This window comes from Parasteatoda tepidariorum, chromosome 8, assembly GCF_982258835.1.
Source record: "Parasteatoda tepidariorum strain Cologne lab strain chromosome 8, Ptep-v5.0, whole genome shotgun sequence".
Taxonomy (NCBI): domain Eukaryota; kingdom Metazoa; phylum Arthropoda; class Arachnida; order Araneae; family Theridiidae; genus Parasteatoda; species Parasteatoda tepidariorum.
Genome location: NC_141762.1, coordinates 40,319,109 through 40,331,492, shown reverse-complemented (window position 1 = coordinate 40,331,492; position 12,384 = coordinate 40,319,109). Strand labels below are relative to the sequence as shown.

Sequence of the window (12,384 nt, the reverse complement as noted above, 5' to 3'; positions counted from 1 at the left end):
GAAATAAAATTTATGTGAAAATACATAGATATTGAAAAATTAGGATACAAAAAATTTATTAGCAGATTCTCAAAATAAAATAATTGCTATCACAGTACGGTAGGCAAAAAAAAAAAGATGTAGTGAAATTATGAGTGGGAGAATTAATATGGGGTAAACCTTTTTGATGACAGTGCATATATCACAATGAACTCTCATGCTGCTGACGAGGTTGTTAATTTTTTTTGGAACAATAAATGGTATTTGATTCTCTATAAATTGACTTCTCCGTTAAGATAACTTGCAGATCTCAAGGAGAGTAGTGCCAAGCCTTATAATTCCTCCGCCAAGATCATTCTAAACATGCTCGATGAGATTCGAGATTTAGCTGGTTACTCCATTTTTTGAATTTCTTTTGGCTTCAAAGTTTTCCTCGACTGGATTAGTCCATCCTGCATATTCGTTTGTGTTCAGCTGTAAACCTGAAGTGAAAATGACAGCGCCTATAACAATCTTACAGCTGACTCTAAGATCTGAACGCTAGAGAAGTCGAAATGCCTCCTAGAAGGACGTGCAGATTTGAATTACTGTGTTAGGAATTTTAAGGGAAAGATGGTTGAATAACGATTTATTTAGTTGTTATTTTACCATATTCAAACTAAAAATGCAAATAACCATGAATAAGATGGTATTCGAACTGTTAACTGTGAGAAAAAAATATTTATATTAAATGCTTTCACCTAATACAGTTAATAACTAGAATTTCATCAACCTAACTAGGTCCATCAAATAGAGACACTAAGTTCCTTGCAGTTGGGAACATATCATAGCCGAGAATGCTAATCTTTAAATCTCATGAGTGACAGATTGAGGGTTTAAGTACGAGCTTTGACACTACTCTGGGTTATTAGAACATGTCCAAGTATAGATGCCAGCACTATAAAGCTAATAAACTCAAACGAAAAAAGTTTGGAATTTCGCAACTCTTACGATTTAATGAAACAACCAGATGAACTAATTAAACCACTTTCCACGGTTTATTCGATAAAGCCAGAGCCTAACTCTAATACTCATTATTGAACTAAAAAATAACTGCTATATCCAGTTAAACTTCTTTTTTTTTACCGCTTTGAAACCAATTTAGATTTAAATGGCTAAAAACAGCATAGTTTTGTATTTATGGTTTTTGAACCATACTAGTTGTAAACGGTTTTAAACCCGTAAAGGTAAATAATGTCTTTACCTTGAACTTTATAGTTAATTGAATGAACATACTTTGTTGGTTAATTTGCCTTAATTTTATAATAAAAATTTTAATAGTGTACCATTCAATATCACGCGGTATTACACGTTGATAACTCAAGCTCGATTATGACCCCTAGAATGATATTGGAGGATGTTATAAGTTCTTGGTCATTTCATATGTGAACGGGTCCTGAGTCATTGTTTAGACTCATCATTTACGAGAACACTTCAGACCCTCTGCATCACTGTCCCAGTTGATGTTGCTTGCAGTAGATCAAGCATGCTCTCCAGTGACTAGGACTTCTCAAGAAGTTGATTATAGTTCTCCTCTTGGATATATGGCTGTGATCTTAGTGCTGCATTTATGGTTGTTTAGAGATGATTTACCTGTTGAGTTTTATGAATAGCTACACAGGGGTGGGTGGGTCGAAGAAAAACATAAATTCGAAGACATCAAGATGATATTTGAATGTTTTCGACCTGTCTCTAGACTGGCTCTTTTCTGGGATGCTCATGGGATAGCAATCACAGATCACCACCTACACCCTGAAATCTCACGGGGCTACAAGCTGCCTCGGAAGAGTTTTAATGGAAGAGTTTATTCTTAGTCCCAAATCCTTAGAATTATTGTTCCGAAACAAACTTGTTAACAACGTGAAAGTTCAATCTAAGATCTGAATTGTTGTCAAGGGGTTTTACCTCACATTAACTTCATGAAATACAATTTCACTTTATCATTTTTGTTAATTATCAATATTTATTTTTATTATCAATATATTTCATGTTGCTCATTATTTAATGATGTTGAGTTCGCACCATTGCCTTTTCGATATAATCTGTTCTTTTTGTTTTATAATAATTTCACTTGATTTGCTTGACTAATCATGACGTGTCCACAAAAATATGATTGTTTCTTAAATTTTAGAATAGGGAATAAATACATTTTTTATACACAAACTGTAGTTCAACTTATCAGGAAACTTTTTGAAAAAGTTCAGACGAAAAAGGCACGAAATGTAAAATTTTATTTTATTTGTTGCTTTTAATGCTTAATCTTTGCTAAACTTTTTGGATGAATTTTAGTAGTTACTTTAGAAAATCTTAAAGGCTTCGTTAACGAGAATTCATGAATTGATAATACAAAAATAGCTAATTTTGAAACAATTATTTTTACAGCAATGGATAAAATCATTTTTTTACGTTTACTTTATAAAAACTCTGAACTTATCTTTATAATAATTATCCAATGTGCCGAATGAGAAAGCAAATCTGAAATTGTTTGCGAGTATTTTTGAAACACTTTTGAGTTCTCTGTTTATGAAAGTAATCATCCATTTTTCTTATTTTATACCTATATTGATGACACTTAATGCATAAATTTGTTTTACTCATAGTTTGAATAAACAGTTAAATATATCTAACAAGTATTGAATGATCGAATGTAGTTCAGAATCTCTAGCAATTTTTTAAAAGAAATTTTACAGCGCAATATTAAGTGAGTAGTTTCAAAGCAATTAATGTTCAGGAGTAACAATAGATTCGAGACAAATTCTCAAGTTAGAAATTCCTTGTTCATAATTTTTTTTTATCTAATAGGGGAGTGGATTTGAAATTCTGCAAGAAAAAGAGGATTTTTCATAATTTTCATAAAGACACTTGCACAATAAGATTTTTAGTACAATAAATTCATAAACTATCAGGAGGAGTTGACGGTCTTTTAAGAAACTAAGTCTTTCAGCTATTAAAATATTATCAACATAAACAGTATATAAGAATAATAACTATTTTGGAAATAATCTTTTCATGCTTGTGTAATTAAGTTGACTTTAAACGACTAAAAATGTATCGATAGGCATAAATTGAAATCTCAAGGTTGCTCTTCGAAGGCTCCGTCGAAATATGAAATGATGCTTTTTTGAGATGCTATTTTTATAACAGTTGTGCAAATGTGTTAAACTTGACTTTTTGATCGAGTTTAGCCAATCTTTAGCCAATGCCATCTACGCTAATTTTAAAAATGCCTCAAAACGTCAAAATGGAGAAACGTTACAGTTTTATGAAAGTGAAAAGCGCTTGTAGTCAAATTTTTTAATATTTAAAAATTTACTCCGATGCTGCATTACCTGGGCTTGTAAAAGTTAGCAAACACTGAGAATATGGCAGTAATTTTGTTAATTTTAATCTAGGTGGGAAAATGTCGCCAAATTGGTTATTTGCTTTAAAAAAAGGTTAACAACTTTGAAAATATTTAAGTTATTTGTCTGTTCCAAATCCAAGATTCCATGGTAAGTTTATAGATGTAGTATAAAATTATTGCATTGCTTCAAGTGTAAGGCACTTAAACTATGGCTTTTCTTATTTTCCTTTTCGACGGAGCCTCGAAAAACAGCACTAACTAAAAGAGTGTTACTTACGCGTCTTCAATATAAAACATATGACTGTCAGCCGCCAAACATTTTCCTTTGAAAGAAAATATATCTTTCTCTATTTTGATGGGCGGATGCACTCCTTTCTGGAACCATACCCCTGTCCATTTGGAAGGAAATTCGCAGTCTTGGGATGCTGCAAAAAAAGAACAAAAAATTGCATAAGATCTCTTCAAGTGCAAAATTAGTTCCATATCATTTGCTGCTCTTTGGCAAATTACCAAAGACCTAATTAGACTGAAATTGGCCATCTTCGTAAAACATGGTCCACTGACTACTGTCAGATCGTTTAATTTTTTTGATAAGACATCCTATTCGATTTGATCCTTAAACTTTACCCTAAGTAACTTATTTTCTTGTTTGTTCTAATGGTAAAAAATGTGATAAGATTACCCGAGTTTGTATATTTCTTAGTATTAGTTTTGTATATTTCTTTAACAGTTGCAGCTATCAATTGAAATTTTATACACTAAATATTAATTACTACTAATGAAGAGAATAAACGATCATAATAGATTTCTTAATTCTAAGGCAAATAATTACATTTAATTCAACGTAAAGTTTCTGATTCTTTCAATTGCTTTCTCTTTAGCAGAAATCAATAATAAAGCATAATAAAATTCAAGTCTTTCTAAAATATTTTTCAATGATTAGCCTAAATGAAAAGTTCTATCAAACAATAGTAATTTTTTTTAATTTTAAAGAACTGTCGGGTGATGAAATAACACATAACAATATAAAGATTAAGAAGATTGCCTCATTTAATTCCGAGTAATATCTAAGAACATTTTGTTAAACAATTTTAATCATTTTTATTATTGACCTATGTTGAGATGGGATAATTGCTTAATTTCTCGACCAATGCTAAGCAACAAGATTGAATGTGCGCTTCTCTATCTTAATTAACAAGCATTTTATTTCATCTTGGTACTTCATTGGAGCGAATCAAAATAAAAACAACTGATTATTATTTCCTCTCCCAAGCATCGTGAAATAGCGGAAAAAAATTGCTTTTCATTAAAGTCCCCACTGCTAATTCATTGCGCGTTGAAATGAGAAATAGCTGTCATGGAATTAATTGGGGACGCTCTTTGCACGTGTGTTCAACACAGCTTATATGGAATTTTTTTGTTCTTGTTGCTTCTGAATCTCTTCTGCAAATAACGGAGAAGTATAATTAGTCTCAACTCTCATTTCGGAAAAAGAGAAAGGATAAATTCAGTTTTGTTTTCTTGTTTACTTATCTGCAAATTTCAATGCAATTTCAAAAATCGCCAATCATCACGAAGATGAAGAGCATCCATGCATCGTTGTAAGTAAAGATATTAATTTAAGCTAGGAGTGATTCCCAAAAACATGATAGAGAAAATTGGTCGAAGCAAAAATTAATTTAGTAAGACCGAGAATGAAATTTTGAATATATTTTATTTTTAATCAGAATTTTTATTTTTAATCAGAATTTTCATCTTCTAAACCACTCTGGTAAAATATCTCGAATTTAATTTGAAATATAGTCTCTTGTGTAATTATCAATTATTTTTCGTTGATTTAAAATAGAATTGTGTTCTCAGATGGATTTGTATGTAAAGAACTATTAAAGTTTGAAAATAATATTTTTAAATAATTAAATATATGAAAATATTTTTTAAAATTATTATTGCTCGATATTTTAACTCTTTATCGAAAAAATGTTTCGTAATATAATTTCTTTTAAGACATTATTTTTTAATAATAAGCAAATTTAAGCGTGTATTAAAAATATCGCAATTTTGTTTCTCTTTACGGACTATGAAACTTATTCCTTATCACAAACATTTAGACATTTGGATACATATATTCAATATATATATATATATAACTAACTTTCTTTTACATCAGTCAAAATAAAATTTTTTCACAAAAGTGAATTTTTTAAGTCAAGCAACATAAAATTTAACACTAGCCCCAAAAATGAAACTAATTTGATTATTTTTCTAAAAACAACCAATGCACCTCTTTTGCAGATATTATTGATAAAATTTTCATATTTTCATTTTAGAATTTTTTAGATCTTTTAGGCTAAAATTTGACAAACTGCAATGCTTTAACACATGATGAACTTAGTGTTTCAATAATTTTTTTCTCATGTGCTGAAGTACATGTTCAACTGTACTTTAGAGTATAGTATAACATTACCAAATATTAAACTTTTTTGCTCTAGTACTAGACCAAAATTTACAACTTTACTGAGAATAAGCTACTGGATTTGGCAACTAAATGCTTAAAGGAAAATGTTTTAAAGGCCGATGATTACAATGACTAAGAATAAGTTGAAATAATTCTTAAAATTACATTTTTCCTTTGCATAAATTTATTCATTTAATTAGATGCAAATTAATAAAATTGTAAGTTTATTTTTGCTTATTGTAAAAACTTAACCAAGCAGGTAGAATTGTATGGGAAATTGTATAAATGTGATAAATTGTATGTATTCTGCAATAAGTTATTACAATAATGACTAAAATTTAATTGAAAACACATTTTATATAAAATTAAAATATGTATCATTTTATATTGTATGTATCATTTTATATAAAATTTGTATAATTTTATATAAAATTATACAAATGGTCTTGATGCTTTAAACATTAACAACAGTAATGTTAACATTTGGCTTTGGCTATATTGAGTAAATCAAGTTAATCCTACAATAATATTTACAAACAATTGATTATGTTTACTAAATGAAATAAGTTAATAATGTTAGTACTCATAGACTTCATATTCATTTAAACTAATATTATTAAGTGGAACTTGTAAGTGGAAATTGTAACGAATAATTTCCTCGGATGTCTAGTTTTAACTTAACTTAATTTGCAAAATTTCCAGAAAAAGAATTTTAAAATGTTCACCAAAAAAATCAAAACTCTAAAAAAATATATATATTTAAATGGTATACATAAAACAACAATAATGCTTTCAATTCAACCAAGTAGACTTGAACCAAATAGAATTCTTTCATTTTTATAGTTAAATTAGGAAATTAGTTTATAATAATTACTTAACTCAAATTATTATTTATAATTTGTTTAACGAAACAAACTTAATAGTTGTTTTAAAAGTTTTCAAATCATTTTCATTCATAATGACTCAGCAAAATTTCAATTTTAATATGTTAAGGCAATTTTAGAACTGCGATTGCCTTTTAGGAAAAATATGAAATTTTTTATATTTACAAGTATAATTATGAATCATAATCAAAAAGGCATATTTCCAATCTATGAAAAAAATACGCCTCTTTAATTTCTCATATAAAGAGATATTTTTCTTAGAAAATATAATTGAAAAGAGCCGAATCAAATTTACCCGTTTGTTTAAGTTAAGACGAAATGAGATGTGTAGATAAATTATATATTTATTTAAAACACTTCATAGTTAATTAAATAGAATATAAATTATAATGCATTATTAATAAACACATTTTATTATTTATATTATCAGAGTCATAAATGAGAATGGTAATAACTTTTGAAGTGTCGTGATTATGTTGTGTTTAAAATAAAATGGCTAACTAGAAATTTGTAGACGAGAGTTAATGCATCTTTTTGCTTATAGCGCTTAATAACAAAATGCACATCAAAACGTAAATTACAGTACATATTTATTTATTATAACGCATATTTCTTATTTTTTAAACTATTCGAGTATTAAGCTTTAAATGTTATTCCTAAATAGCGTTGACAAATAAGATGTGTATACTAAGGAATTATAAATGCATTTTCAATACTTTATAATTAATATAACATTAAACGGCATTGATAACCAATTTAAACAGTTAACTTATAAATATCAACAACAAGGGTTATTTAAGTCGTCGAAACTTGGCCACTTCTATTGGGTAAATATCGTATGGAGATTTTAGTAACATTATTTTAAGTTAGACAGTTTGCTAAAAAACAAAAAAAATTCATTGTTAAAAAAAAGATTTCAATTGCACATTTTGATACCGTGCGTAATTAAAAAAAGTATAATTATGTACCATTAACTTTAATTTCATCAAAAAATGATACGTTGTATAGCTTTTATCTCCAAGATTGTAATTATAAACGGAATTCCCCGTTTAAATGAATAAGCATTACCTGACAATTTTTTTAAAAACTTTCAGATAATGCAATGCAATTTCAGATCAGGAAATTTATTATTACTATTATTAAAATTATGATTAAAATTAAACCATTGTTTATTTATTTATTCCCAGAAATGTTTGAGAAATTTTTCATATACTTATATACGGTAGAATTACTGTAGTCTCAAATTTCACTGCAAGTATTAAATTTCTAAAACACTCTAACCTTGATATTAGCAATTATCTCAACTTGAAATTTGATTGAAGCAACCCTGAACGACAGAATATTAATATAAAAAGGAATGCCTTAAAAATAATTCTATTTGAAACCGATAATGATCTATTTGAAATTGAATCTTTTACTCGACTTGACCTAACAATTAAAACCATTTACTTATTTTAAAGAAAAGTGCCTCAATAAATCCTTTCCCGCAGTCCCTATTTTTAAACTCACACATCGAGTTGAAAATAATACGAAACATTATTTTCACATTCCCCACGATAGCCAAGACATTACAAAACGTTAATGAATCCAGACATAAACTCTTTAGTATACAATTCTAACTACGCTCAACCACCCAAACTTTGCATACCAAACAGAAAATTCCAGATATTCCTCGCCCGAAGGAATCGATATTACTTTTGGCTTCGTCTGCTGTTAGCGCAGAGCTAACAAAGCAGGAATTTCTCTTGGCTTTGTGGCAACAGAAAACAAAAATCACGTATCTTTGTAACAGGTGGCCAGCTTATACATGCCTGGGCGGGTAAAACTTTTACCTCTAAGTTAAAATGTGGAAGGACGCTTCTGAAGCAGTTCTGCGTGCTTAGTTCTAATGCATTTATTCATGTCCTATCGAAAAGGAAGGCTGTCGTGCTTTGAAACACGAAGAGTTAAAATATGCTATTTGAAAAGCTCTGGGCTTAAATCATGTACTTCCTAAAACTTGACGTGTTCCCCTATTTATCATATAAAGAAATAGCTTTGTTTTTCTCATAAGTCAGGATTCATGATGCTACACTATGAATGGTTATGCATTATACTTTAGAATAAGTCATGTTTTCTGAATATGCAGAGAAATAAAGAGCAAATAATAGGCAATTTTTCAAATTTTTCAAATGCTCTACACGTTAAAAATGAAGTGAAAAATGATTTTTATAGCTGATTTTTATGTAAAAAAAATTTATGAATCCTTTTTATTGATAGTAAAATATTGTTTTTTTTCTTTTTTTAACCAAAAAATGTCATTTATACTTTTGAAGTTGACACACTAAACGTTTCTAGTATCATTGAAATAATAAGCATATAATAGGGTAGCTATTACTAAATAAAAAAAGTTTTCTTCAGTCATCGTTCATTAAGTTTCTGTCAAAATATAGAAAAATCTTTCGGACATTTGGAAACTTTAGGTACATAGAATATTCTTTAGTTTTGCATTATATTTTCGCATTATAATTTAGCGTATACTGTTATAATAAAAGGAACCATCTACTTAATTAAATTACTTCTACGCAAAAAACAATAAGCATTGATTAAGGCAATAAGCATTTCATTTCTGGATAATATTCTCAAAATAAAAAATAACCAAATCATAAATTCATACTAGCTTTTTTTTAATAAAACTAATATATTTTCAATAAATCAACACGAGTTAAAATTCGCAGAAAAAAATATTTTTTTATTCAATTTTAGTGTAATATACACTTATTAGGGCCCAAAATATGCATCGTTTTAGAATGATCAATTTTTTTTTAAAAAAAATGAAGTAACTATGAAACGCAAGTAAATTTATGTATTTCAAAGTCAAATATCTTTTAGGCCAAGTTAACCTGATGGTAGGGTAAAGGATGTATTATGCAATGTTACTCCAAAAATTCATATTTCTTTGATGAATATTATTTAAATTTCAGTTAATAAATAAACTTAATGTTAAAATAAAGATCGCTCAAACAAAAATTTTTGAAATGATGATGGTTTGCAGAACGTTTGACAAATTAAACAACTAAAGAAGAGTCACAAGTAAATAAGAAAATATAATACGAAAAATGACTTTCTGCATGTTTGAAAAACTAAAATACTAAATTAAATGATTAACGTAATAACATTCTCTTAAAATAGGAAACAAAGAATGATTTTCTGAAAAATTAAACAATTAACTGACGATATTAAATTTTTCAGTAAATAACATTCAAGAAATTTCATGAAAATAACAATGACTTTCAGAATGTTTGAAAAGCTAAATTGCTAAACTAGATTATGAAGTAAATAACATACAAGTAAAAATTTAATTCTAGATGTGTAAAAATGATTTCCAGAATGTTTGAAACAATAAATTTGCTAGGAACTTGAGGTAATATTTGCTAGGAACTCGATCCTCAATGAGAAATGCTTATTTGAAAATGCTGGTACCCATACAAAAGGCTTGAAAACAAAAAAATAGATGCATAAAAAACGAATTCTTACTTTTAAAAAAATATTTTACTGAAAAACTACACTGTAAAAATGAATTTCTCAAAACTGAGCAAAAATGTCTCTAAATAGCTCCAAAACTATTAATAGTCGAATGGGGAAACCCCATATATTCAAAAATGAAACAGCATATGTTCACTTTTGAGAAAAATACATAGTATCAAAAGTTGTGAGAAATGTGTGAGAGGTATATTCGCTGGTTGCCGGCAGGATTCGAACCAAAAGACTCCTAACTATAATTTTACTAAGTAGTCCAGGGCGAGATAGGAAGCTTTGTATATTGGCAGCCACCATACACATCATGTCATACTAATTTCCAATGTCAATGTTACAACCGGCTCCAATTATCAAAGCAGGATCCCAATTGTTTAGATGAGAGATCGGGAATTTTAATTTCATCTTTTGCTTATTTCGCTACACCCTAAAACCTTCTTGAAGACTACAATAAATAAAACTTTCTACTCTCTTTGGACTAGTGCTGCTCAAATAAGGTGGGTAGGAAATTATACAACGAACACGTAAATCTTTGGCACGAATCCTGCCAACAGCCAGTGAACATCTGCCTCACCTATATCACCCTCTATATGCATTTCACTTAAAAATGAATATATGATATTTAAACTTTGAATTCATAGGTTTTTTAAATTTGAAAGTTAATTTTTTGCTATTTGACTCATTTTGATCAATTTTGAGAGATTATTTCTTACAGTGTACTTGCATAAGGTATTGATAGTACAAAAGGAAATTACTAAAATACTTAAGTTTCCTTAATGTAGAAAGAGACTAATAACGAATAAAGATAAATTCTGCAGAAAATATAACAAATAAAATAACTAATTAATATAATTAAATGTTTACTGAAGATGATATATTATTACAGATAATATCTACACATCAAATTTAATTATAACTCTAAAATAAAACAAAGGGTATTGTGAAATATACACATACAAAACAAAAGAGAAAAATAAACGAAATAATATAGAGAATCACGACTTTAAAAATTCGTATATAAACTTTTTGTATATTCTAGAGTTGTCCTATAAATAAATTGCAATAAAATACATCCACAATTTGATTTAATTTTTATTTAAATAACATTTTTATTCAAAAATATAAATAGAAATTCTAACTTAAACTAAATGTGCAATGCCAAAAATTAAAGTGAAGCATTAAACTAATATATTTTAATCAATATAGGTTTCAACTCTCTTACTAACACTTTTTTTGAACATATGCGTACAGAAGTTTTAGGATTAAGGACTGTCTTCTTTTTCAATTGTATGGGGAAACTTCCTTTGGTAAAAAAATTATTCCATGGAAAATGTATCTCGTTATTTATGCTTAAACCCTTTACTTAGAACGTCATATGGGAAAATGCGTACTAGAACTTCTTACCCAAACTCCTTTAAATAAGATGGGGGATTTCTTTCCATGCAGAAAGCCAAGTGAGTCAAAATCCTCATCATTATTTCTCATACATTTTTTTTATTTCTCATTCGTTACTTATCATCAGTTTAAAAAAAGAAAGCTTTCGTGGTTTTATTTATATAATAATAACGAAACCACATATAAACTTCTGTTAATAGTACACACGTTGAAGCATTGCAGAAATTTTTCTTGTAATATGCTACAGGAAAAAAAAAACATAACGTCGTATTATCCTTCAAAAGTAATCACTTAATTTTATATAAATATTTTGGTTTCATCGGTGTTACTAAGTGGTTTCCATAGAGAAAGAAATCCGTTAGAAGAACTGGCAGATAGAAGTTTTACCACAATGTTTTTCTTTTAATATTTTTTTTCTTCTTAGTTCTGCAGAAATTTCTTTGTTATAGTTTCCAACCGAATAACTCTCCATAACTTCTTTTCTCTTCCTTTTGAAGTTTTCTTCTTCAATAGGTATGTCAAATTTCTCTCAATTCTGTTTCAATCTAATTCTGAGGATGGTTGAGATTTCTATACAATTCTTGTTTTTGTTTTTGCCGAAACCCCACCCCACCTATACCTTCAGTTATAAGCGGGATATATCGAATACATTTTTTGATAGTTTTCCAACTCTCTGCGTTGTTATCTACAGATTTTTTTTAGTTCAATCTATAGTTATTGTTCTTTCTTCAGGTGGATGAAGAAACCAATTTGAAGTTTTCGTCGAAGGAAAC

General features: G+C 28.3%; 1 protein-coding gene across 1 annotated transcript in view; it reads right to left on the bottom strand.

The window, feature by feature from the left end:
• LOC107443142 (uncharacterized) overlaps positions 1–12,384 on the bottom strand; it is a 230,856-nt gene that overhangs the window by 67,091 nt on the left and 151,381 nt on the right. Inside the window, exon 2 of the mRNA XM_016056911.4 lies at positions 3,639–3,786. Within this exon, the coding sequence (XP_015912397.2) occupies positions 3,639–3,786 (148 nt within the window). The remainder of the gene's footprint in view (positions 1–3,638; positions 3,787–12,384) is intronic.